Source organism: Lithobates pipiens, unplaced genomic scaffold (genome assembly GCF_037356315.1).
Source record: "Lithobates pipiens isolate NorthernLeopardFrog02 unplaced genomic scaffold, aLitPip1_a1.2 Scaffold_11, whole genome shotgun sequence".
In the NCBI taxonomy this organism is placed as follows: domain Eukaryota; kingdom Metazoa; phylum Chordata; class Amphibia; order Anura; family Ranidae; genus Lithobates; species Lithobates pipiens.
Genome location: NW_027507696.1, coordinates 3,460,040 through 3,482,668, shown reverse-complemented (window position 1 = coordinate 3,482,668; position 22,629 = coordinate 3,460,040). Strand labels below are relative to the sequence as shown.

The 22,629-nt window shown below is 44.5% G+C and overlaps 1 protein-coding gene across 1 annotated transcript in view; it reads left to right on the top strand.

Annotated features, from left to right (window-relative positions):
* The window catches only part of SARDH (sarcosine dehydrogenase), a 147,765-nt gene extending 132,634 nt beyond the window's left edge, over nt 1-15,131 (top strand). Inside the window, exon 21 of the mRNA XM_077468194.1 lies at nt 13,323-15,131. Within this exon, the coding sequence (XP_077324320.1) occupies nt 13,323-13,448 (126 nt within the window). The 3' untranslated portion in view covers nt 13,449-15,131. The remainder of the gene's footprint in view (nt 1-13,322) is intronic.
* The last annotated feature ends 7,498 nt before the right edge of the window (nt 15,132-22,629 follow it).

The following is a 22,629-nucleotide window of genomic DNA, read 5'->3' as shown; positions in this document are numbered from 1 at the left end:
AAATTATTCAGAGCTACCTGGGAGTGGAAAGGCAGTTGCACAGCTGCAGTGAACAAGGCTGAACCGCATTTACATCTGCTGTCTGTGTCTTTTATGGAGAATCAATACATTTTGAAGATTTTAAAGTGCAAGCCACGAGTTGCAGACCATCTTTTCTCATGCGTGATCCATGTAGTTCACTTTGAAATTGAACTCATGGTTGTAGTCAGTTCTATTCCTGCATGAGTTGAACTGAAATTCAGCGTGGTATAGAGGTGAAGAGGACATACTTTTTGAGGGTGCCAGATACATATTTTCAACAATACCAACATGAAACAAGTTATTGATTCCTAAATTGCTTATTCGTTTCTGCAATTCTGCATTCTGCAATTTCATCACATAGGTCAGATTTGCTTTATCTTAGCCTGCTTTCTAAAACTGCCACCTATTTCACCATACATCGGCAGGAACCTTGAGAGTTAATTCCGGCTGTAGGCAATATGTATAGAACAGGACCCATTAAGCCAATTTGGTAAATTACAGTGCCTCTAAATGCACATTAAGCTCCGTTTTTGTCTCTAAACTTGGAAAGTGACGTCGGCTGAAGTCTATTTATATTAAAGCACCTCAATTGGTCGGCACCAAACTCCTTTAATTGCAGAGTTTCTGACGCAGTACATGGGCTGGACCCAGGAATGGTACAGAAAAGAGAACCTTGCTCTCAATGGTCATAAATGCACATTGTTGTGCCCCTCCCTCTCTAATCTCATTCTCAAAGACCATTCCTTCAGTAACAGAGATTTATTGATTTTTAATAACCATTTTATAGAGGTTCCCAAATGACACATGCAATCATTTTTATCATTTTTTATTCATTAATTGCAAAATGCTATTGCTTCCTGCATAAATCACTGCATTGCTGGACATTTCATAGCAGTCACATGGTTTGCAATGGCTATAAATTTCTGTCTATAGAGATACAGAGGTCTATGTGGTTGAACTGGATGATGACATTAGACTCTGTATATTGGAGTGCAAACATCATCATTGCCATATTTGATTAAATGATTTGCCAAGCTGGTTGGGAGATTTTTGTGTCTATGGCTCGGTTCACACTGCTGCGATGTCCGAGATCGGATGTGATTCGCACCGCACTGCAGTGCAAATCACATCCGATCTCTGTGCAGGACCCTTTTTTTGGTCCACATCTAATTATCACCATCCTTTCGTCCTTTTGTGTTTTAGGCTGGGTTCACACTGAAACGATGCGAGAACGCCGCAAATCCGCGGCGTTTTCCCGCATCGCATGCCTCCTGCCGGTAGGTCACACTGCCCTATGCGGACTGCTGGGAGTGTCAATGAAATGTTAATGACACCCCCAGATCAGTTCGCATATCGCAGTGCGATCTGCAAACTCGGACAGGAATCGGATCGGATGGTGTGAACACCCATGCAATCCGATTCTGCTGCGGACCAAAAAAAGGGTCCTGTGCAAGTTTGCGGCGGGTGCGATGCGAATTCAGCCATACTATCTGTATGGCTGAACTCGCATCGCACAGAGATCGGATGTGATTTGCACTGCAGTGCGGTGCGAATCACATCCGGTTCTCGCTGCCGCAGCGGTGTCAACCCAGCCTAAAGAAAAAAAAAAGTTAAACGATCTATTATTTTTCTATACATGGACCTGCATGGCTTCAGGCAGTGTTTGGCCCTGCTTTCACATGTTCTCCAAGCAGGGGAGCAATGAAAGTCATTCACCCCGCAGCGTATGAAGCGTGCTAGGCGTTGTAAGTAACCTCCGTCACACTGATAGAAAAAAAAATGTTTTTTTTTTTTTTTATGGCCCAAAAACAAAGGGCCCCCCCGTGGGTCTCTGGGATGCAAGCTGAGTCCTTTTTTTCTATCATTTGCACTAAAGGTACCTTTGCCACCAGACCGTTAATTTCAAAAGCAATGTGAATTTACCATACTTTATGCATGTTATTTACCTGTAAACTAAGGTGACCAGATTTTTAAAATGAAATCCGGGGACTTTATTTATTTTTTTTTTTACTGGTAATGGCACCAATCAGTGACTCTCTGCCCATCACCGCCTGCCGCTCAGCATGTCAAGTCTTATGCCTTGTACACACGGTCGGAAATTCCGACGGAAAAGGTCCGATCGGATTATATTGTCGGAAAATCCGATCGTGTGTGGGCTCTATCTGACTTTTTCCTTCGGAAATTCTGATGGAAAAAATTTGAGAGCAGGATCTCAAATTTTACGAAAAAAAAAAAATCAGATCGGACTTTTTCCGATCGTTTGTAGAGAATTCCGATCGGACAAAGTGCCACGCATGCTCAGATCAAATTAAGAGACGAAAGCTATTGGCTACTGGCCTCTACGTACTCATACGCAACGAACGTCACCGCGTTCAGAACGATTGGATTTTCCGACAACTTTGTCCGACCGTGTTTATGCAACACAAGTTTTGGCCAAAATCCGTCTGGAAAAAATCAGACGGATTTTGTGGTCGGAATGTCCGACTGTGTGTACAGGGCATAACTCTCCGGGCCCCGGCTACTACTGGGTGGGGAGGAGAGGAAGATCACTCCGCCAGGGAAGGCAAGGAGATAAGCAGGTAGGTGGCTGGCCGGGACTTGAGCCAAGTCAGAAGAACATGCGAGTAGAGCTGAATGGGCATGCTCCCGAAACTGAAGAAATATTCCCTCCGCTCCGACCAGCACATCATCATCAGAAAGGGGCACAGATAATGGAGAAAAACTACACCCCCCTAAGCTAGTAGGAGTGGCGGAGCGGAGGTGTGTAATTCTGATTTTTTTTATTTTTTATTCTGCACTGACTGTCTTTGAAATTGCCCCAGTCCCTGTTCAAATCCAATCCGGGGACAAAAGCAGCGACAGACTTGGTCTGCGGACAGTGTCCTCAATCCAGGGACTGTCCCCGGAAACCGGGGATGTCTGGTCACCCTACTGTAAACGCCTCACTTGTGTAGACATCCATTAGCCCAGAGACTGCTTGAATGTGACTCTTGAATGTGATGACCACAGCACCAGCTGTCACTCAAGTGACAATCTATAGTAATTTACTTCCCAGCAACTGCATAAAAGGCTATATAGGGAGGCAAAGAGAGGTGCTAAGGAGCTAGGACAACTCAGACAGTAACTAGACACTCCCAAAAGAGGAGAAGGCTATGATGTGCAAGTAGAGAGAGGGGCCTGTGCTAGGAATTTGACTAGTCAGTTTTCCTAGGAAGTTCAAAGACGCATAAGTAAATAAAAATATGCATTATAAATACTTGAGGTTTTTTTTTTTTTTGCAATTTTTTTAATTTGGTGACAGGGTCTCTTTACATTACACCATCTCGCTGTCATATCTGCCGACAGTTTGGTTCCTTTCACACAAACAGCATTGTATACTGCCCCCTGAAAAGCAATCTGCAGTGGATTGCTTTTTAGAGGAAAAAAAAGGAGGTTAACAGGCTTTCAGGAGGCCATACTGCTGTATCTGAGCATAAATTGTGGAAATGAGCCACAACTGTAAGCCCTTGTACACACGGTCGGACATTCTGACAACCAAATCCATTGGATTTTGTCCGACGGATTTTGTCTGAAACTGTTGCATAAACATGGCCGGAAAAAGTTGTCGGAAAATCCGATTGTACAAAATGTGATGACGTTATTTCGTTACGACGGGACTACGTTCAGGCTAGTAGCCAATAGCTTTGGTCTAGGATTTTGATCTGAGCATGCGTGGCACTTTGTCCGTCGGAGTAGGCGACACATGATCGGATCATGCTGTCGGAAAATTTTACGGACAAGTTGAAAAACTTTGTCCGTCGGATACTCCGATGGTAACAGTCCGATGGAGACCACACACAGTCGGATTATCCAACAAAACGGTCCGATAGGACACCTTCCGTCGGAATCTCCGACCGTGTGTACAAGGGCTAAGTCAAGTCTTCGGCTCAAGACTGCAGTGCGGTTCCATTCACTTACAATATATGGGAGTGTTTTTTTTTTTTTTTCTTTTTACAGAGTATCAATCAGTGAGCTGTCTGCCAAATTAAAATCTGTGAAGGAATAATGACTTTACGGAAACTGCTCTCAGTGAGAAATATACATTTTTGGAATATTATGTAAATGTTTTGGAGTTTGTCAGATAGAAGATATTTTTATAATAAACTAGAAGACGTGTGTTTTTGGTGCCTGAGGAGTAATTCAAAACACAAACAGGTATTCATTACTGTCAAAGTAGACTGTATTTTATGTGAGGGTAGTGCAGGAGATTTCCATGATTTTAAGAAAGAAGAGACAGAGCATAAGATGATCAAGTACCAGGAAAAGTGAAAGAGAAAAAGTGAACAGCAGATGATCGTGGATTAGGGAAAGAGAGAGGAAGCGAAGGAGCCTGTTGGTAACCTGATCATGAACCATTGGGAGGATAGCTAGAGAGGGGGGCTTCATGGCTGGAGAGCCTAGAGGAAGGTGATAGTAGCTTGGGTTAAGGCCAGGGCCGTTATTAAGGTAGGGCAAAAGGGGCAGCTGCCCTAGGCCCTGTCGTTGTTGTGGGGCCCAAAGCAGCTGCCCCATACTTGCCAACTATCCCAGTTTAAATTCCCTTGTCCTTTGAAGTTTTAGCCCTGTGCTGTGTCCTGATATCTCAGTGTGAAGTGCTGCTACTAATGCTGCCCAGCTCTGCCTTATTGTGTACAGATGACTCACCTGCAGACCCTGTGTTTACATGTAAATAACCGGCATTCATATGTAAATAGCAGCGGCATTCATAAGTAAATAGCTGCGGCAGGCGGTATTGATATGTAAATAAAGGCGACATTCATATGTAGGTCATGCCCCCCTGCAGCGAGGAGATGATGTGCTGTAACCTCTAGCAACCAATCAGTGATCAGTAATACTGTACAGTAACCTCTAGCAACCAATTAATAAGCAGAAATCATTTGCTGTAACCTCTAGCAGCTAATCAGTGAGCCGTAATGTGTGCTGTAACCTCTAGCAACCAGTCAGTAAGCAGTAATGATATGCTGTAACCTCTGGCAACAAATTGCAATTGTTGCCTGATCTGATACAGTAAACTGATTTTAAGTCTAGCTGCTATTTATTGTATGTCTCAGAGCAGGTGAAGAGCGAAATTGCATGGGGGGGGGGCAAGAAATTTCTTGCCCAGGGTCCGATTAGTATTAAAGACGGCCCTGGTTAAGGTGGTAGAGCAAAAACTGATCACAGACAGGGAGAAGAGGAGGCAAAGCAAGAACTGAATGTTTAGTTTCTTCTAAAAAGGCAGCCTGAGAATGCTGAATGCTTTTTCGGTATAGATAAAGAAAAGTGATCAGCGCAACTTTGTGTAGTGTATATATAAGCTGAAATTCTAAATACCGTATTTATCGGCGTATAACGCACACTTATTTTCCCCTTAAAATCAGGGGAAAATCGTGGGTGCGTGTTATACGCCGATCCTCCGCGATTTTCCCTTCTCGGCGGCCGAGTACAGCCGAAGACGGCCAAAAGTCGCCAAGAACTACCGGGCGCCGCCAAGATACACAGGACATCTCGGCGGCGCCATTTTTAAAAATAAAAGCTGACATTATCACTGAGGGGACAACGATGCACAAGGCTGCAATGACGGACAGGCTGCATAGCAAGGCTGCAAATGACACTGACGAGGCTTCAGATGGACACTGATAAGGCTGCATTGATGGGCATTTAAATGTAAGGTTTTTTTTCCTTAAATTTCCCCCATAAAAGTTTTTTTCCTTAAAATTCCCTCCAAAACTTGGGGTTCGTGTTATACGCCGGCGCGTGTTATATGCCGATAAATACGGTAAATAATTCCTTTATAAATAAGTGAATTTCTATCTCCTGCGCAAATGAGAAAATATATTCTAGTGCAAAATGTATTAAACGTGCCAATGGCTAAAAAAAATATAGCAAAGTGCATAAACTCCTGTGCGAAATAAATAAATATATGTCGTACAAAATAATGTAGGCCAATTGTGCAAAGTATATATCAAACTGTGCAAATAAATTGTAGAGTCCCAAAGGGTCCTGATAGGATAAAACTACAACACAAATATTTGTGATGTAATGATAAAAAGTAAACTCTGTCAATAATGGACCGATGGACAGGGGCGGACTGACAATTTATGGGGCCCCTGGGCAGTAGGAGATTATGGGCCCCCGGGCAATCAGAGATTATACACATTATACACACACAGTATACAATCACCCAGTATACACAGACATGTACACACAGTATACAATCACACAGTATACACAGACATGTTTCTATTGGCTGAGAAGGTACTGGAGGGGTGGGGCAGATATAATCTCAGGCTTTTTAGACCAAAAGGATGTCGGTAAGGGACATTTCGGATACAGATGTAAAAAAACCCACAGATTTTTACATACTGTCCCTGGTTTTACTGAGGCTGGCAACCCTGATGGGGCCCCCTAATGGCCCGGGGCCCTCGGGCAGTGCCCGAGTGGCCCAATGGTCAGTCCGCCCCTGCCGATGGATTAAATGCTAGATGTGCATCAAACGAAATCTTCAATAAGGAATCTTGGTGTACACCACACTCCAGTGCTCTCTGGACTCTTACCTCAATATGAAGTATATGCCCCGCTTCAGAAATCAACATAGCTGGGGAAAATCCATGGATCCAATGATAACAAGTGGTGCCTCCCCAGCAGATGATGGCTTCTGGATTCTCAGCACAATCGTTCACAGAAAACGGGCATATAAAAAGGATAAAAAAGAGAATCTCCCTTTTTTTTTCTCAGTGGTTCTTTTTTTTAAGTGGTATATACCCCAAAGCAGATGTAGCACCCTGATGTTTAGGTAGGGTTGCTATTAAATGTATTTGCCAAGTGATAGTTGCCTATTGTTAGGAGGTCAATTAATTTTTCCCTCTAATTCTGGAATTGCTACACTTCTCTCTTCTGTCACTAAATGGGCGGGTGTCTGGTGACATTAGATAAAACAAGGGCATTGCAAGGACAGATTAGGAATGAATGGGTATCTCAGCCAATGGGTAGGGATTTTCTTGGGTCCCTTGGCCTGCTGGGAGAACTTATTTATTTGGGTGTAGTCAGGTGATCAGGGATACTGTGCCACCTGGAAGACTGTGTGGATGTGTGCTGTATTGCCACGGGCTGCTAGGCCAGAAACGAAGGCCTATCCTGTGGACATCTGGCTGCTAGGCTATCTGAGAGCCTATCAAGAAGTAGTGCAGGGTTGGGACTGCCAGCTTGTAGTCCAACCAGATGTAACGGTTCCGCCGGCCGGGGGAACCAGTCGTGGTCGGAGGGTAGAGGGGAAGCTGTCGCCACAAAAATACCATCCACCTTGCTACCGGAGACCATTGTAAGTAAGCTCAGGCCAGTACCAGAGCAGACTTCTCGCCAGCCGAGGACAGTGAAGAAGAGGGTAAGCATCAGCAAGTGCCAAGTCAGGGACTCAGCAGGACAGTAGAGGTGATGCTTGTGGAGTGCCAAGCCAGGGACCTAACGTGTCAGCAGGGGTGTAGCTTGATGAGTATCTGTGAGTGCCAAGCCAGGGACCCAGCAGTGAAGCGGGGGTGACCAGGGCAGGACTTGCGGTGGTGGGGGCCCCTGGGCTTGAATCACTTTCGGGCCCTACCTTCTATACATTACCGTATTTATCGGCATATAACGCGTACCCCAAGTTTAAACGAGAAAAATGTCAGGGGCTTAATAAAGACAGGACATAGTTTCCATAGTTAGTTTTATGTGTAAAACATAATAAAACAGGTCCTTGGCAAATGCAGGCACAGGAACAGTAAGTAGTTCTACAATGTCATTAATCAGATTCAGAGGTAATATTCATTTGACATTGCATATCAATGGGATATGTGTATGTGCCAAACCCATGATATGAGTCTTAGTGTCTTATTGTCTCTAAGACCACCTCAAAAATATAATGCATACTATTATATGTACAAATAAATAAAATTAAATACAAAAATGGGACACAGATACGTGTCAATAATGTGAATTACCCAAACGCAATACAGATTGTGTAGATCTCTGTGCATATGCCCCTAAAATAAAAAATTATTTTGTTTCCAATTTTTTACATAAAATAAATTATCAAAAAATATATATTCTGAGACACTATATATAATGTCCATGTAATTATATACCAAAATATTATAAAATGTCCATATGGTAAATAACACCGGTGAAGAAAAACTTCATGTGAAGAGCTGAATTAGAAGTGCACAAATTGAAAATCTTCTCCAGAAATATAATGTGCTTTTCCCATCACCGAATGAATGAATTGGCTCCTTACCAGATCCAAGCGACCCCCCGTTACAGAGGGTCACCACAGGCAAAAACAATCAAAGGATATCTGGGTAACGGTTCCCCCTCAGGCGATCCCGAATCTTTCACGCAATAGGGCTATGGCTGTTGCTCCACATGTCACTCCCAACTCAAGGGGCCCCTGGACGACGTAAATTATTACGAAACGCGTAGGGCGGTGCGAACGTGTCGACGTCACCCCAGTCGTGTTCGTTCTTTTCAGACCAGGAAGGACGGGTTGGTCTCTGCGTTGGCGTGTGTCCGGCCGGTGCACGCCTCTGTTTTGAACCTGTTTTTAAAGTCTTTTATGTAAGTGTATACGTTCGTTTTTTGCAAATTAAAATCATTGGTTTTACACTATCTGGAGCCTATGTTTTTCCCTATGTGATACCACGTTGAGTTGGGAGTGACATGTGGAGCAACAGCCATAGCCCTATTGCGTGAAAGATTCGGGATCGCCTGAGGGGGAACCGTTACCCGGATATCCTTTGATTGTTTTTGCCTGTGGTGACCCTCTGTAACGGGGGGTCGCTTGGATCTGGTAAGGAGCCAATTCATTCATTCGGTGATGGGAAAAGCACATTATATTTCTGGAGAAGATTTTCAATTTGTGCACTTCTAATTCAGCTCTTCACATGAAGTTTTTCTTCACCGGTGTTATTTACCATATGGACATTTTATAATATTTTGGTATATAATTACATGGACATTATATATAGTGTCTCAGAATATATATTTTTTGATAATTTATTTTATGTAAAAAATTGGAAACAAAATAATTTTTTATTTTAGGGGCATATGCACAGAGATCTACACAATCTGTATTGCGTTTGGGTAATTCACATTATTGACACGTATCTGTGTCCCATTTTTGTATTTAATTTTATTTATTTGTACATATAATAGTATGCATTATATTTTTGAGGTGGTCTTAGAGACAATAAGACACTAAGACTCATATCGTGGGTTTGGCACATACACATACCCCATTCACTTTGGGCATTTGAGGTTAGCGCAGTTCTCTTTTTTTCTCTTTTTGTTTTGTGTATTTTTGGTGTACATTTGAATTGCAGCTTCCGACCAATATCATTCTTATTCCGTAGCGCAGTTTCTTCCTCTTTGCTCATTGCATATCAATGTTTTATTCTTAATACACTTCCACTGCGACAACAACACAACAGCAGAGTTGCCCAATAGCTGACTGCCCATTAATCTAATTTTATAGTACCGTATATACTCGAGTATAAGCCGAGATTTTCAGCCTCTTTTTTGAGGCTGAAAGTGCCCCCTCGGCTTATACTCGAGTCACCGCTGTCTGACTGCTCGATCAGCGTATCGAGCAGACAGACAGCGGACATTCTAAAATTCAAAAGCCGCGCCTCCGCCTCCGCCTTCGCCTGTGATAGGCGGAACACTGAATTTCCCAGCAGTCAGTGTTCCGCCTATCACGGACATCCGCTCATCCTCGTACTACGGACGAGGATGAGACGATGTCCGTGATAGGCGGAACACAGGCTGCTGGGAAATTCAGTGTTCCGCCTATCACAGGCGAAGGCGGAGGCGCGGCTTTTGAATTTTAGAATGGCCGCCGAGAAGAGCGGCGATCCTGGAACGGAGGAGGCTCGGGACGACGGCTCGGGACGGCGGCTCGGGACGGAGGCTCGGGACGGAGGCTCGGGACGGAGGCTCGGGACGGAGGCTCGGGACACAGGCTCGGGACACAGGTAGGCTGGACACACACACAAGGCTGCACGGACACACACACACAGGGATGGATGGATGGACACACACACACAGGGATGGATGGATGGATGGACACACACACAGGGATGGATGGATGGATGGACACACACACAGGGATGGATGGATGGATGGATGGATGGATGGACACACACACAGGGATGGATGGATGGACGGACACACACACAGGGATGGACGGACACACACACAGGGATGGACGGACACACAGGGATGGACAGCCATGTCTCACCCTCGGCTTATACACGAGTCAATAAGTTTTCCAGTTTTTTTGGGGGTAAATTGGGGGCCTCGGCTTATATTCGGGTCGGCCTATACTCGAGTATATACGGTACATCAAATAAATTGGTTCAGTGCATGACTTGGGATATTGATTTGAAGATTTCCTCTGAAAGTCAAGTTTTATATCTATTAAAATGAGGGCTCTTGCCAATTACAGACAGCCGGACATTAAGAAGGTGGATACAGACGATTACACTAGCCCCCCCAAGGTACAGAATAGTTGTCACTACACTTTCTATAATCACTGCCACTCATTTGGTAAAATGAATTCTGTAAGGGGTATAGACAGTAGTTCATCAGTTCTGTAGCAGCTGTTTTCTATCTCATTAGTTAATGACATCATTTACAACTGTAATCCTTTTGGTAGGGCCCTCTAGAGGACAGTATTAGGTGCTGCTGGTTTACTGGTGCTAAGGCTTGTAAAATACAGGCTCAATAATCAAGGGTCGATGGCCTAGGCTCAAAGAACTTCTACTTGGTTAAAACAAATATTTATTTATTTTATTTATTAAAATGCTTGACCTACGCAATCTTACCTGAAGGCCTCGATGCGCAAAAAACAAAAGAACATTGACATTAAAAAACCTTAAGAGAACCAACAAACCATAAAATAGAATATTTATTTTTTTATAATTAAATATAAAAAATAATACATGTAAAATAGAATATTTAATTTAAACATAATATGTCCTCCCTCATGTGTCCCTTCCCCTGACTTCTCTGTCAAGATCAGGGGCACAACCATCCACCCGTCCCCACATGCCAGGGTGCCAGGTGTTATCCTGGACTCTGAACTCTCCTTTCGGCCCCACATCCAATCACTTTTCAAAGCTTGCCACCTCAACCTCCATGTCATGGTTATGCAGTGATCTTCCTGTGTTTGCTTACCTCCCCTCATGTCTTCAGACTAAGAGGCCAGCCACTTCCACCTGGTGGTTTTTATAACCTCTCCTCTAAGCATGGCTCCACCCCAGGCCCTATCAGGGAGCCCTATATTAACCTGTGCACTGCAGGCCATCAGGGCTGATCAACCATTGTGTATTCCTTTGTGTGTTAGCTTCCTGTTTCCTGCCGTGTGCTCTGCTACTGTTTTCCGTTACCGACTTTGGCGTGTCTTGACTATCCTTGTTTGCCTGTGATCCTGACCTTTTGGCGTGTACCCGACTATTCTTGTCTGCTTGTGGCCCCGACCTTGGCTTTGTCCCTCACCATCCCTATCCTCCTGTTGCCTACTGTGGGTGTGAGCTGGGGGACCCTGGGGGTCGCGACCTGGAGCCAGTTGCAGCCAAGTCCATCCTCACCACCAGAGGCGCTGGTGAACACCTGCTGGCTCTTAGACTCCGCGTCCCAGGGAATCTTACGCTCTAACCCCGGTGGGATCTGTCCCCCGTCTGCAGCAGTCAGCCGTAGGGTCCACAACCTTGCGGTGCACTCCTGATCCCTACGGTGTGCACCTGTCACCTCACCTCAAGGTGACCTGACACTCCGCAGCATCTCCAAAGTACACACCTTACTAACCAATTACACCACAAAGCTCCTAATTCACTCCCTGGTTATCTCTCGACCTTGATTACTGCAACTCCCTCCTCATTGGCTTACCTTTGCATAGGCTAATACCCTATTCAGTCCATCGTGAATGCTGCTGCCAGACTCATCCACCTTACAAACCTCTCAACATCTGCTACCCCTCTCTGCCAATCCCTCCATTGTCTGCCACTCACCTGACAAAATAAATTCAGAATGCTAACAATAACTTACAAAGCCATCCACAACTTGGCCCCTGTGACAGACCTAGCTGGAACCGAGGCTCTTAGAGGGAACTGAACGCGAGCCTCTTGCCTTGTGATTATGGGCCCTCGCATTTGGGGGAACGGTGCTCTTTGTGAGCTGTATGCCTGGGGACCCCTGAGGTGGTATTACTTGGATTCAGGTCCGTGCCCCCCCCAAGACGCATAGACTCTGAATATGTAAATGCCATGTTAGCAATAGACTGAATCACACTATTGGGACACAAACTCTTAGATGCTAATATCATCACCTCCAGCCACCTGTCTGTATCTTGTATAATGTAAATGAGTCTAGTCTGGCTTGACACAGATTCTAAAGGGTATTTCACCTATTGTTGTTTGTTGTTTGTGTTAATTAACCTGCAATTGAATTGTTAGTGAGCTAGGAGCCGAAAAGTCTTATCCCTCAGTCAACTAGTCTGAGTTTTGATTTAGATAATTAGCTCATGCTAATTAGGTTAGGTTTTAGTCTTCTACTGTATTATAAATACTTGGCATTTTGGTTCTAATAAATGAGTCCATGTTGAGCAGCTAAGCAAGTGTCTCCTTGTTTTGTGCTTGGGAGCGGTTGGAATATCTGATATCTATATTCAGGCTGGGAGGAAGTGGTATATGACGGAAGCACTCAATCAGAGTGTGGGGTCGGTTCCGTCACAGCCCCCAGCTACATCACTAACCTAGACTCAAAATATCAACCAAACCGCTACGTTCGTTCCTCCCAAAACCTCCTGCTGTCTAGTTCCCTTGTCATCTCCTCCCGTGCTTACCTCCAGCCTCTCCCATCCTTTGGAATTCCCTACCCCAATCTGTTGGACTAGCTCCTACTCTATCAAATTTTAGGTGGTCCATTAAAATTTTTCTCTTCAGATACGCCTATCCTGCCATCACCTAACAACTGTTCTTTTATTATCTCCGTCAGCTCCCCCTCCCTTCCTTTTAGATTGTAAGCTCTAACGAGCAGGGCCCTCTGATTCCTCCTTTATTGAATTGTATTGTAACTACTGTTTGTCCTAACGTTGTAAAGATCTGTGCAAACTGTTGCTATTAAAAAAAAAACTACTGTGGCTATAAAAAACCTGTATGATAAGAACAAAATGTGCTTTATATGTACATGATATATATGACTATTAATAAATAAATTTATATTCTCTCTCTCTCTATATTGTCTCTGCACAGGTAACTCTGGACTTTGTACGCAGCGGTGAGTACACCCTGGAGAGGATGGGGGTGACCTATGCCGCAAAAGCCCACCTGAAGTCCCCTTTTGACCCAGACAATAACAGAGTCAAAGGCATTTATTGACACAGACCATCCCGGTGCATTGAATTTGGTCCTGCTAGTTCTCAAATTTAACATAATGACAGAACACATTGTTTTAAAAATACAGAGATCTGCTAAAATCACTACGTTTTCCCCTCCTATTTACAATGGGAGGACAACTATTATACAGTCATGGAGCTTATGTATGCTTACAAAAATGTCTTATGGCCCACGGCACCCAGTCAGTACCCACTTAATTTGCATGTTATATGCAGATCTATTTTCAAACTATATGCAGAATGGCCACATGTTTCTGCCATTGTATTAAGCGGTGGAAGGGAAACTTCCTGTAGGCATATGGTCGCTGAGTTGTTTTCCTTGTCCACGTTGAGCTTGAGTGGTGGACGCACAGAAGGAAAGATAACATTTTCTACAGATGTACCCTGTACGAAAAAGCTTTTAGTTCAATAAAATGAATAACCTGTATGTATATCTTCCAAAAAAGAGGACAAATAAGTGCCACTTCTCTGAAGTGACTGCAATGCTGACTTGTTTAAAGCGGTTGTATACCCGCTGAATTTTTTTATTTTTTTTGCTCACCTGCAAAGGAAAAGGCATAATGAGCTAGTATGCACCGCATATTACCTCATTATGAAATACTTACCTTAGAATGAGCCCCGACACCTGTCCCGATCCACGCCGAGGGAGCTGACATGTTCCCTCTGCGTTTCTTCCGGGTATCACGTGAGTGGCTGGAGCCGCGATATCATCATTTCTCTCCGGCAGTGTTCGGCGTCTGCCGGGCTTCCAGCCAAGAATCCCCTGTGCGCATGCGCTGCTGCAGTCAGCGGCTAATATTGTGAGGGGAATATCTCCTAAACCGTACAGGTTTAGGAGATATGCAAAGAGGAAAGAAGAGGGGGATTTTTGCGGTGCTTTTGTACCAAAAAATAACAAAATGTAATTAAAAATGGATATAGATTTATTAATACAATTAAAACAGCATAAAAAATATGCAGTAATACAGAAGACTCTGCACAATTACTCAATACGAGGGATCCCAGAGGTGAAAATTGAGAGGCAGACGGTACTTGGTCCCAACATGTTTCGCAATTAGCTTCATCAGGGGAAGTGCAAAACTAGCAATAAATGAATAATAATTAGTATACAAAAGAACAATAAATTACAAAAACCATTGTATATTGATATGGTGATTAGTAATGGCTAAATCACATTAAAATGAAAGCCAGGTTTAGGAGATATTTTTTTTTTACCTACAGGTAAGCCTTATTATAGGCTTTCCTGTAGGTAAAAGTCCCCTAATTTGACTATACAACCACTTTAAAGACCCGCATTGTCCCTTCCGGATTCTCTGAATTGCTTTATAATTTTGAAATGCAGATTATGATTAGAGAAGTATTTTGGGGCAAAGAACTTGCTATACTACGAAATTGATCATATGTCAAATTTTGGAAGTGTGCTACACAAAATCTGAATTCAATAGTACAAATCTGCAAACCTTCTATAACGTTTTCACAAAATACAATTTTTTTCTTTTTTTTTTTTTGTTCACCTTAAGTGGAACAAATAGGCTTTTTTTAGTTTTGGACTTGGTAGGGAAAGATTAGAGCCTCTAATTTTTTACTGCTGTCTTGTCCTTATCGTGATATAAATGAACATATTGTAATGCAGAATGAAAATAAAGCCATTCATACCAACTTGTTACATAGTAGCCAAAATGTGATGTTTATTTTTCATCCCTGTGCAGTAAAATTCTGTTTTGTGTCTCTTCAATAGATTTCCGGTTCTGAAGGGGAGTGATTTTTTGACTGTAAACCAGATCAGCTTGATGTATATTATGTTCTTAATTCGTGCTACTTTAAAAAAAATATATATATTTCTATGTAGGCTTTGTAATCCTGTTTGCTCATTATGTACTCATAAGCCCTTGTACACACGGTCGGATATTCCGACGGAAAATGTCCGATCGGACCGTGTTGTCGGATAATCCGACTGTGTGTGGGCTCCATCGGACTGTTTCCGTCGGAATATCCGGCCGACAAAGTTTTAGAGCTGGGCTATAAAATTTTCTGACAACATGATCCGATATGACTTTGTCCGATCGTTTGTAGAGAATTCCGATCGGACAAAGTGCCACGCATGCTCAGATCAAATTCCTAAACCAAAGCTATTGGCTACTAGCCTGAACGTAGTCCCGTCGTAACGAAATAACGTCATCACGTTCTGAAAGATCGGATTTTACGACAACTTTGTCCGACCGTGTGTATGCAACACCAGTGTCGGACAAAATCCATCGGACAAAATCCGATGGATTTTGTTGTCGGAATGTGTGACCGTGTGTACAAGGGCTAATAGATGTGTTTTTCTGTGTTCTCTAAACCAGACTTTTTCAACCAGGGTGCCTTGACATGTCTTCAGGGGTGCCTAAAAATTGCCCAGTGAGTGGATCAATCTTGCCTTTTAATTACACAGGTTTTTTTTTGTTTTGTTTTTTGTTTTTTTGTTTTGTTTTCATAAACGTTTTATTGAGAATTTTCAGGATACAGAATATAAAATGGGGGAAGGGGGAAGCAAAGAAATTCTGGGATACAGAATATAAAGTAAGGGGATAGGTAAAGCAAAGTGTACATCTTGTACAGGTTTACACTTCCATGCTCATTGTGTTGTTATCTAGACATAGATTTCTAGAGAACAGAGATATAACACGCAACATAATCATACACAACATAACATTTTAAGACAAACCCTTCCAGTGTGGTGATTACTTGACATAGTACATTTATATAGTGCCCTGGATGCCCAAGGAGAACAGCCAGGGTGCTCGTGTAGTAAGGAGCTCCTGACAGTTTTATAAAGAACTCCCCCTGTCCGGGGTGGTCTACAGTGTAATAGTACATCTCAAGCATGTTAGTAGGTCGCTTCAACCTTCTCTCCCGTAATCGGGATTTCTAAGGACAGGGGAAGGGTGAGCGAAGAAGGGAGAGAAGAGAGGAAAAGGAAGAAAAAAAAAAAAGGGGGGGTGTGGGGGGGAGAGATGGGGGGGTTAGAATTGAGGGGGTAGGGATAGCGTCCACTGTTTGCTTCCAAGATGGGAGAGAAGAGAGGAAAAGGAAGAAAAAAAAGGGGGGGGGGGTGTGGGGGGGGGGAGAGATGGGGGGGGGTTTGAATTGAGGGGGTAGGGATAGCGTCCACTGTTTGCTTCCAAGATGGGAGAGAAGAGAGGAAAAGGAAGAAAAAAAAAAGGGGGGGGTGTGGGGGGAAGAGATGGGGGGTTAGAATTGAGGGGGTAGGGATAGCGTCCACTGTTTGTTTCCAAGACGGGAGAGAAGAGAGGAAAAGGAAGAAAAAAAAGGGGGGGGGGAGAAAAAAAAGGGGGGTGTGTGAGGGGGCGGGGGGTTTGAGATGGGGGGTTTAGAATTGAGGGGGTACGGATAGCGTCTACTGTTTGTTTCCTAGACCCGTACCTGAGGAGAGGGGGTGAAATCGTCGCCACAGGTTTTTATAATGCATCATTACGACCTTCTAGTCATCAGCATCCTAACAACCAATGATGTCATCAGTTAGTAAGGAGGATGTTGGTCACCTACCTACACGGCATCCTTGTGTGACCCTCCTCTGCCCCTCTCCATCAGCGTTGGAGTCATATTAGCTGACTGATGGAGAGAAACTGATAGGGAAGAGAAAATTTGGAATACTAGTCAGTACCAGTGTGCCTGGCTAACGCCCCCTCTATTCGTATAAACAGCGGCATCATTTTGTAAAGAGTTACCGGGTCAGGATAAAAGGAACATTTTCGCAACATTTCTTAGTATTTGAACGTACAAAACACAATCCAGCTAAATACACAATTCAGGTTTGATGCATTGTTCCTGCACTCTGGAGGCTGATGGGAGTTTGAAAAACGTGACTTCTCCGTGATTATGACATTGAGGCCGGGTTCACATTGCAGCGATGCGGGAACGCCGCAAATCCGCGGCGGGTTCCCGCATCGCATGCCTCCCAGCGGCAGTTCACACTGCCCTATGCGAACTGCTGGGAGTGTCAGTGAAATGTTAATGACACCCCCAAATCAGTTCGCATATCGCAGTGCGATCTGCAAACTCGGACAGGAATCGGATCGCATGGTGTGAACACCCATGCGATCTGATTCTGCTGCGGACCAAAAAAAGGGTCCTGTGTGAGTTTGCGGCGGGTGCGATGCGAATTCAGCCATACTATCTGTATGGGTGAACTCGCATCGCACAGAGATCGGATGTGATTTGCAGTGCGGTGCGAATCACATCCGGTTCTCGTAGCCGCAGCAGTGTGAACCCAGCCTAAAAGAGCATTACCTGCATGTGCTCGGAGACAGAAGGTTTGTAGCAAGAATCTTCCTCCTAGCAAAAGCTTATGCCAAATTTTGGGATTTGGGAGCAGCTTTGTTGTGCTTTTTGCAAAAAAATAAAAACAAATACAGTTCACAATAAAAGACCTGCATTTTTAGTTTCTAATCATTTAAAACCTATCTGTAACTTTGTCTAATTGAAGCCTACAGGCATGCTCAGAAGTTTGCATATCCTGGCAGAAATTGTGAAATTTTTGCATTAATATTGAAAATATGACTGATCATGCCAAAAAACTATCTTTTATTTAACCGCTTCCCGACCGCACATACAGGCAGAATCACGTACCTGTGTGTTGCCCTTTAAGAGGCGGGCGGGGGTGCTCGTGCTCCCGCGGGTAGCTCCGTGAGTCGGGTCGCGGGTCCTGCGGACTCCATCACCGCGGGAATACCCGCGATCGCCTCACGGAGAGGAAGAACGGGGAGATGATAAAGTAAACGAGCATCTCCCCCTGTTCTGCCTAGCAACAGCGTCACTGATCTCTGCTCCCTGTGATTGGAGCAGAGATCAGTGATGTGTAAAACACAGCCACGCCCCCCCCACAGTTAGAAACACACCCCTAGGACACACTTAACCCCTACACTGCAAACTAGTGGTTAACCCCTTCATTGCCAGTGTCATTTACACAAGAATCGGTGCATTTGTATAGCACTGATTGCTGTATAAATGACAATGGTCCCAAAAATGTGTCAAAAATTTCTGATGTGTCCACCTTAGTGTCGCAGTCATGATAAATATCGCTGATCGCCGCCATTTAAAAAAAAAAATAATATTAATAAAAGTGCCATAAAACTATCCCCTATTTTGTAAACGCTATAAGTTTTGCGCAAACCAATCAATTATCGCTTATTGCGATTTTTTTTTTACCAAAAATATGTAGAAGAATACGTATCGGCCTAAACTGAGGAACAAAAATGTTTTTTTTTTAATATATTTTTGGGGGATATTTATTATAGCAAAAAGTAAAAAATAATGTGTTTTTTTCTTTCAAAATTGGCGCTCTATTTTTGTTTATAGCGCAAAAAATAAAAACCGCAGGGGTGATCAAATACCACCAAAAGAAAACTCTATTTGTAGGGAAAAAAAAAGGACGTCAATTTTGTTTGGGAGCCATGTCGCACGAGCGCGCAAATGTCAGTTAAAGCGACGCAGTGCCGAATCGCAAAAAGTGCTCTGGTCAGGAAGGGGGTAAATTCTCCCGGGGCTGAAGTGGTTAAGGATAGCAATCACATAAAGCCATTTATATATTTATCACATAGTTTTTTGGATACTTTTTTAAACCATATGATATAACAGAAATCGCCCAAATGGCCCTAATAAAAAGTTTACATACCCTGGAATATTTGGCCTTGGTACAAACACAGAAGGTGGCACACACAGGTTAAAATGGCAATTAAAAGTTAATGTCCCACATTTGTGGCTTTTTAACCACTTCAGCCTCAGACCATTTTGCTGGTCAAAGACCAGACCACTTTTCGCGCACAGGAGAGGGGAGCGGGGAGAAGAAGCAGATCGGCTGTGTCATCTTGTGCGAGAGAGGAAGGAGGAGGGAGCAGCGAGAACTGTAAGCTCTGAGCTGTATGAGAGATACGCTCTCTGCTCAGAGCCGTAGGACTATCAACCCTGCTGGGGCCCCCCCGACAGTGGCGGAATGCCAGGGCCCAGTCACCAGTGTGACCCTGGTAGTTCCGCCATTGTCTCACTGCCAAGCCTGAGACACTAGCACCATCTTAGAGGACTAGAACAAAAAGCAATTGGATATTGGGTCTTTAGAGGTGCTAAATCCTATCCCATCTTAGAGGAGTCATTATATGTAAGTCGAAGATAGATGGATGACAATGTTCTGGCTATATCCCTAGCTGTGAGAAGTTTTTTAACTAAATGAGAGACGAGGATAAAAGGGTTAGGAAATTGCGCTCGAACAGCATGTCTAAGCTGTAAAAAACTGAAGTGCATCCAGGTAGGAAACTGAAACTTGACATTTACTCTCTACTAAGAAGAGAAGACATCCTTCCGGCATGTGTTGCACATTCCTGGTACCATACCTGGTCCAAACCTGCGAGTCTGGCACAGATCACAAGTAAGACAATGAAGGCTTACCCCACAGTCAGGGCTGTCTTTAATATTGATTAGGCCCCGGGCAAAACTTTTCTTGGGGCCCCCCCATGTAGTTTCGCTCGCCATCTGCTCTGAGACATACAATAAATAGCAGCTAGTCTCAAAATCGGTTTACTGAATCAGATCAGGCAGCTATTGCGATTGGTTGCCAGAGGTTACAGTGTATCATTACCGCTCGTGGACTGGTTGCTAGAGGTTACAGCACACATTAAGGCTCACAGATTAGTTACTAGAGGTTACAGCACATGATTTCTGCCTGGTGATTGGTTGCTAGAGATTACTGTGGATATGACCTGAGGGGGCCATGGTATACATATTAATGCTGCCGGCAGCCCCTATTTACATATGAATGCTGATAATTTACATGTAAACACAGGGTCTACAGGTGAGTCATCTTTACACAACAATAGGGCAGAGCTGGGCAGCATTAGTAGCAGCACTTCACACTGAGATATTGGGATACAGCACAGGATTAAAACCTCAAGGGAAGAGGGAGTTTAAACCAGGATAGTTGGCAAGTATGAGGCAGCTGCTTTGGGCCCCACAACAATGACAGGGCCCAGGGCAACTGCCCCTTTTGCCCTGCCTTAAAAAACGGCCCTGCCCACAGTGGAGTATAAGGGGATATAGTTTGAGGGTCGCTGAGGACTGTCTCCAAAACTGATACTGTAGTTTTCATAGGAGCAGTAACACGAGGACTGGATCTTGGGCCTCTGTTGACCAAATTACTTAGTTCCGAATAGGATCCGAGAAGTGCGTGCTTTAAAGCACGCAATTCTGATCTTGATAGTTTAATGAGAAAATTAGGATCCGAGAAGTGCCACCTCCAAATTCACTGCCGGGTTGGAGTGGAGTGGTCCAGGGCAAATCACCATCTCACAGTAACAAGAACAGATGCCCAATAATTTTTCTTAAAACATGGCAGCGCGAGACCCCCCTCAGACAAGGGAAGCTGTAATGTAGATCTAGCCACACGGGGGGACTGCCCAAACAATTTAATACATTTTTTTTAAACAATTTTGATCTAATTTAACAATTAAGGCATTAGGGATAGGTACAATGGTATGACAAAATATATACCGACATTTTGGGAGATAAGTAATTTTAATCAGATTCACCCTACCCACTGGGGTCAATGGCAATAACTTCCAAGTGGAGCTTTTCTGGATAAACTGTTGGAGGACAGGGTTTAGGCTATCTTCTAATTTAGGACGTTAAATCTTTCTGCACGTAGACTCCCTGATACCTAAAGTGTGTCACCCAATTGAGGGGGGGCAAGAAAATTTGCAGGGGGCGCCACCTGGGTCAGGGAAAACAGAACCAATTTATCCCAGTTCACCTTGACCGAAAATGAACCAAAACCATTGATAATCATCCGCAATGTTTAGCGTGGATGGAGGAATCTGTTAGTGTTCTCGCACCCCACCTGTTCTTGCACCTAGATGTGTCAGGTACTCACCAGGGGCCGAAGTGCTGAGAGCGGCTTCCCTTGCAACTGGGTGCACAGTACCCCTGAGGGTGGAACAGCGGGTACAGGGCACGAAGGGGCATGGGTTGCCAGCAAGTGACTGGTATGCAGGAAGTCTTCGGAGGGAAGTGATGCCCGTGCAGATGGCCTTGGGATGTACTTGAAGAGAACACCCGGCAGGGGTTCTAACACCTGACTTGTGTGAAGGTCTGGAAGAGAGCTTGTGCAGGAACAGGCCGAGGGTCAAACACAAGTAAACAGTCCCGGGAGCCAGCAAGGCTGAATGTAGAGGGTATTCCAGAGGCAGGCCGAGGGTCAAACACAAGTATCAGTCCGGGAGCCAGCATGGCTAAGAGCAGGAAGTCCGTTAAACAAGCCAGGGATCAGGTCAGGAGAGAATCAGAGTAGTCTTCAGGCAATCCGGGTCACAACAGGAAGTGGCAAACAGGAACACAGGTGAGCTGAGGAGACAAACCAGCAAAGACACAGAGCAAATGGTTGCCTTTTATAGGCCTGCCAGAGTGATCAGGTGATGTGCAAACCCGCCGTATCGCGCACCCGTGTGCACCTCTGCGCTGGTTTACCACGCAGGCGCACAGGGAAGCACGTTGAAGTCTGTTGATCCTCTGACAAGCTGTGACCTTCCACAGCTGAAGCTCCCATCTGGTGCTGCTGGAAGTTTCCACTGTTTTACTCCTTTAAAGAGGAAGTAAACCCTGATGGGTTTACTTCCTCTTTTTTTCCCTGCAAAGGTAAAGCATAATGTGTCACTTACCTGACACAGGAGCCAGCGAAGTCGCCGCTGATCCCTGTAGTCCGCCGCATCCATGTTGCTGGTGGCGTCTCGCAGCTCCGACGAATCACAGCGGCGAAGCCGCGATGACGTCACTCCCGCGCATGCGCACGGGAGTCGCGTCTCGCAGCTCCGCCGCTGCCACTCGGCGAAGCCGCGATGACGTCACTCCCGCGCATGCGCACGGGAGTCGACAAATTAGGCAAATCCATTCATGGATTTGCCGCATTTAGTGCGCCTGCGCGCCGCTGTCTACGGCGCATGCGCCGTAGACAGCGGTGCCCATTTTCGGGCAAATATCTCCTAAACCATATAGGTTTAGGAGATATTGCTTGGACCTACAGGTAAGCCTTAATCTAGGCTTACCTGTAGGTCCAAGTTGTTTGGAAGGGTTTACTTCCTCTTTAAGCAGCACTACTTCCAAGGCAGATATCTAGAACA